The 6,160-nt window shown below is 35.6% G+C and overlaps 1 protein-coding gene across 1 annotated transcript in view; it reads left to right on the forward strand.

Moving 5' to 3' along the window:
• The first annotated feature begins 4,414 nt into the window (after positions 1-4,414).
• Positions 4,415-6,160, forward strand: part of Ent1 (Equilibrative nucleoside transporter 1) — a 19,637-nt gene continuing 17,891 nt past the window's right edge. Inside the window, exon 1 of the mRNA XM_011504479.1 lies at positions 4,415-4,622. Coding sequence (XP_011502781.1) covers positions 4,415-4,622 — 208 coding nt within the window. The remainder of the gene's footprint in view (positions 4,623-6,160) is intronic.

Here is a 6,160-nt window from a genome sequence, read left to right on the forward strand (position 1 = left end):
GTTACATATTCTTTCTAATAAATAATTGCACTAAATACATGTATATCTATTAAAATTAAGTATGTTACTAATAATAATTCATTATTGTGTTTGGATAAAGTTATAGTCTTATCCTTTTGGGCTTTTAAGGCTGTATGTCATTGTTGAATCTCAAATATAAAAACATTTATTTTCTTGTAATAATAGTTATAGCCCTTTTCTAATATTTCCATTTTGGTAGATATATCCTACAATTTCAAAATATGTCCTTGTGCAGTTTAAAATACTTTTTGTAACCAAAAAAGAATGTTTCTGGTTATATTATGCTTTTAAACCAGTAGCCAATATTTCTTTATAAATATAAACAAATTTTTTCAAAGATGCTATTATTGTTAATCTTAATCAACAGACACTTTCAAAACATGGATTAATTGTAATAGTTGATGTAGAAAACAATAAATTTAATACAATTTAATGATTTAACTAAGGTTCAAAAAACTTTGTTATCGCTAAAAAAAATGTAAGAATAAAATGGTGAGAATTTATAGAATCTTGCTTTAATTTTGTCATGATTATATTTTTTACTACTGCTTGAAAAATTATCAATAAATTGTAATAAAGTTTTTATTATTTTTATTTTATTAGATTCTGTTTAGAATTAGACTAAGACCACCGGTGTAATGATGGAAGAAAAAGTGCGGGCAAGTGGAAGCAGTAGTGCATTAATTCAATATTTAACATCTGTTTTTCGTGCTGTTTATTGCGTTTTACTTTTTAATTACACTATAATGATTCTAAGTTGGTGATAAGATCTTGGAGTTCCTTTTCGGTTGCGGCACAGCGTCAGCATGCACTACATTAAAGGAGAGGAGGTCGTAAATCTCCGGATCCGTTTGACGCAACGTGCTTGTTATAGATTACTATATTCAGAGGTAAAAGGTCGTAAATCTCTAGACATTTCTTCGTGCAGTACCACGTAATGATAACTTGTTGCTGATCTCCTCCAATCTGTTTATGTTGTGGAAGAATGAGGAGGACCTTCCGTAGCATTTCTACTTGGTGTGTGATAGCTTCACTTAGTATAAAAAGGGGCCTTACGTAGTGTCTCTGATCTTTGAAGTGTACTCGATACTAGACCTTGGGAAGTCTACCCAGAGGGCAGTGACTACGGCAGCTTGAGCTGCTATGCGGTGGCACACGGAGACTTGGCTTCGGACTCTGCTGAGGGAGCTTCCTTTTTTCTTCTTCCTTCTTCCTTGAGAACTTTAGCCTGAGTGCTTGAATCTTGTGGTCGCCTCTCTTAAAAAAAATATATATTCCACTGAACGTGGCGTCCACTTAGAAACGCCTACTGTGTTGGCGTCTCCGTTCTTGGAGCTTTCCAGTAGCGCCTCTAGCGACAGCGCCTTCAATCAGGGAGCTCTGTCTTCGTATGTCCTTTCCGTCACGAGGAGTTCCTGACTGAAGCGCCCTTCGAGCGTCTTTGAAGAGCCTCTAGCCGCAGCGCCTAGACTTGATAACAGTGAATGCGAGTATGTATCGTTAGATTTAAAATTTTGGGTGTATCGACTATTCCCAGATGCCTAATGAGCTGAGTTTTCCAGAACTCTAACGACTAGTTTTGCAGGTGTTTCAGGACATGTTTTCCAGATGTTTAATGAGCTTGGGTTTGCCAGATGTTTAACGACTTGAGAGAGGTTCTTGCAATTTCGAACAGATTTAGTATTTAAATTAGAAATTAATATAAATCTGAAATTTTTATAGAAATTTTATAATGTTGATTCTGATAGACAATATATTCAAATACTATTAAAAATAGTTAAAAACTATAAAAAATATAATTTCGTATTGTTCGAAACTGTTTAATTTCCTGACTCGAACTACTAATATTTCGATATCTTTATAATTTACTGCCTGCCGTAGCGGATGCTTGAAAAGGAGTTAAGTGGAAGGGCTGTAAAAATACAGTGTCAGCATCTTCGTTAAATATGGTTTATTGTGGTTATTTACAATTACATTATTGACGTATTGGTTTTATGCGATAGAAAGGTATATTCTATGTTCAATCACGAAGAAGCAGTTGTTTAGAACTGCTTCTGTGGTGAATAGTTTATCTACACAAGATGTTCCTTGATGTGGTGATGTTGTTTATCTTGTAAGAATCAGCAACTGATTATGAATACTCCTAATTAGTGAGTGTGTTTTGTGCTATTAATAATAGAATCATGCTAGTCTTGTAAGAACTAGCAATAATTTGAAAAAAAAGAAAGACTTGTTTTACTTACAGAGATACAGTAGCCTTAACTGATCCTGTGATGAGTAGTTCATCATCACGAATGCTCCTTGTTGATGGTGATGATATTGCTGATTTTGCAAGGATCAGATCATATATCTATTAATTTTACACATAAAACTTACTATAATTTGTACTAAATTGAACGTCAATTGGAATGTTATTTATCAATAAAATTTAACAATGGAACAGAATTTAAATAGTTCTCAATACAAGTATTCATTTTGTTAACCAACTAAATTAATCACAGTGTTCGGGATTGAACCACCCAACAAAAAATAAGAATTTATTGTTTGTTAAAATACGATTTCGATATATTACATTTAGATTAATAATCAAAAGAAGCTTCTCGAATTTATCAAAGCTTGCTTCCAGAGAATTCACTAAAGCCTCCAAGAATTTATAACACTAAATGTACGCAATCGTATTTAAGAAGCAACGAACGGAAAAGAAAACAGTCTTGTTGAATTACTCAAGTGAAACTAGTGCCAGTCATATCTGTGAAAGTCGAACTCGTCTGAAGGAATTCGTGCAAGGTATATTATTATTATTATTGCTGGCCAGCTATCGATATTACTCACACTTGTCGTGAACCCTCGCCTATTTCTCGTGACCATCTCCGGCCTAATTCTCGTTAGCAGGACGAGATCTTACCGATCATGCTGCCCGAAACGAACGCAGCACACATCTACCGTATCAACGAAGCCCTCTGACATGAGTCCATAGTAGACCGCAAGAGAGGGCGCCGATTCTAACAGTAGACCCTGCCTAAGATTAAAATGAGTACTGCGAGACATTACCGGTCACGCCACAACAAAGTGGTTCTGATCAAACCACAAAAGAGGGCGACAACTATTCGTAATAATCCCCACCATCGCCACGAACTGACTATCACTCAGTCAATTCTAACTTCGAGTCAAACGCTTTATCAGTCGCGAGCCGAATCTCGCTTAGTACGATTCCGTCGCCGCAAGCATCGAAGCTCCGCGAGCCGACTAATGCCCAATATAATTCAAGCATGACTCACACGATACATGACTGTCGAATAAGAAAGACTCGGTTGATTTATAAGCTAGAACCCGGAATTATTACTCTCGAGATACCTTACGAAGCTTGCACTCCCAGACGATGTTCCGACTTAATAACAGCTGCCTAGTCACTACAATCAACAATTCTCACCATAATTAAGAATACCCACACCACTGTAACAACTACTTAAATAAAAGTCACTAAAACCAATTGTATTTACTCTGAGTTGATCCATTAACTTCTCACTCATCCCCCCCCATCGCCATTAAATCAGTGGTACGGTCTAATCCACCCAACGTGATTTGCGATCATACTGGTGGCTGGAATTCCAAACACACAGTGTTACGGACTGCAGCAGTTTTTAAGCGGAATTAAAAGTGGGAGAGGTATGAGCGCGCGAGCATTTGTTTTGTAAAAAATGACTATCGGACTCAAAGAATGCTTATAACAGAAAAACTCGAATATACTACTATAATTCCAAAAGTAATAACAAATGAACTCTACGAATCTACGCCCTGTTGACGTCACGACAAATATCGGCATAGCAATGGCCACTGATGCACTATCGGCGCAGCTAGTTTATACGAGAATATTTAAGGAGCTGCACATGACGCTCTCGTCTTCTTACTAGTTCAATCAAGCAATCATCAAGATCAAATTATTGTTCTACAAGTCAACGCCATTTACACAGAGATCGCCTTCGATTCACACAAATCGCCGTCTTACAAGTCAAACACCACTTATATAGAGGTCACATCCAATACACAACGATCTATCTCCACACATGTAAGCTACGCTATTACACACGTCCTTACGTACCATCTATACAACTTAGATCGATTCCACACACGTAAGCTACGCTATTACACACGTTCTTACGAATCACTAACACATGGCTCCGTGAACTAAGTTAGCAGCAATACCAAAACCACGGCATCATTGCCATTCATCAGTGACGTCATACACCAACGCCATCACTCAGGCCTCTCCAACTCATCGGTAGCGGCAACGGCGGCCTCAATTCTCCTCAACAGTGACGTCATACACCAGCGTCCCACTCAAGCCTCTCCAGCTCATCGGTAGCGGCAACGGCGGCATCAATTCTCCTCAACAATGACGTCATACACCAACGCCCCACCCAGGCCTCTCCAGCTCATCGGTAACGGCAACGGCGGCATCAATTCTCCTCACCAGTTACATCACACACCAACGCCATCACTCAGGCCTCTCCAACTCATCGGTAGCGGCAACGGCGGCATCAATTCTCCTCACCAGTTACATCACACACCAACGCCACCACCCAGGCCTCTCCAGCGTATCGGTAGCGGCAATCGGTGGCGTCAATCACGCACTATACTCAAGAATACACTTATAAGATTATCATCACTCACATTACCTGAAGAAACTCTCACCCATTCATTTTATCATTCATTCAATCTCACCTTAATATACCACTGATTATTTATTATATCATTATATTCAATAAAGGGAAAATCAACTCATACAAAGGCAGTATTGAATTATTGCATTGTCCATTCCACTTGCCAGCAAGCCTCCCTTCACCATCTCAGGGAAGCGTTTTAGTCTGACCTCAGACACACAGGGATTACTCGAATTAAAGTGTTCTAAACAATTTAAAATTATTCTAAGTATTCAAAACTTCATACATCCACCATAAAGTTTTCTTATTCAGCCTAAAAATTTCAGCCTGAATTTTTCAGGGACTACCATGATGTGAATATAAAATTATATTCTTTGTTAGAAAATGAATGCAATTAGTAAGTAGTAGTTACTACTAATAAAAATTTGAATATTACATCATTCTTTCATAATTGCTTTTGATGCCGCATCCGCGCGATAGTGTTTGTCTAATATAAATGACAATTATTTGCTTTTATCGCAAAACTTTTTTAATATTGCAACAACTGCAATATAATCAAAGAATTAACCATCATACTACCCATGAACATTTCTTGTTCATTACGTAGATCTTATTGTTATATTAGATAAATAAAATTTTCGTAAATCATTAAATTATAGCAAATTTTAAAATTAATATATTATTTTTAACTATTTTATTATATGTTGGTGCATAATTTAATTTTATAGATTTAATGAATTTATCCTTATTCATTCCGTACTGCCAGTGATTAATACTAAATTTCATGTATATACAAGATACATTTTTGACGTATTCAATTTAGAATGTAATAAATGTCTTCATATTATAATCAAACAATTTATCACAATAGTATTTAATTCTAATTTTTGGTATATAATTTTATTTAAATATAATATAAGTTTATTATTTATATTTCATATAAATTTTAGTCTTCTAATATTATATTTAATAACTTTTAATATTACATTAATTTTTTATTTATTAACTTTGTATCTTGTAATTAGAGTTGATAAGGTCTATTATATTGTTTAGTACAAGAGCATCAATCACATTTATTCTTTTTAAAGCGACGTGCATGTGATTTAAATATATATACATGTTCGGATTTAAAGGGGTTATCTTTTGGCTCGAACTGCCAATTCAATAGTTCAGTGGATTAGTCTCTCGGCAGGATAATTTTTAAAGGAAATCAATAACGGACAAGGCTGAAAAATATAATATATTTATTTTAAAAACAAGATTTAATGAGTGTAAACAATTATAATAATATTGCACTGTTGTGTAGAAATAAATATTCTGTTGGATTATTCAAAAGATGTGTTCTTGTGATTTTTCTGCTATAAAGGCTTCTTTGGATATTGCTATGTTGCTTTGAGGTTATGTTGATATTATCAATGTCAGCTGATGTCAGTCAATCATGCTTGTGAGGCAGCATGAGAAGATGGTAGTTGAATCAA

The sequence above is a fragment of the Ceratosolen solmsi genome, unplaced genomic scaffold, assembly GCF_000503995.2.
Source record: "Ceratosolen solmsi marchali unplaced genomic scaffold, CerSol_1.0 scaffold17, whole genome shotgun sequence".
Lineage (NCBI taxonomy): Eukaryota > Metazoa > Arthropoda > Insecta > Hymenoptera > Agaonidae > Ceratosolen > Ceratosolen solmsi.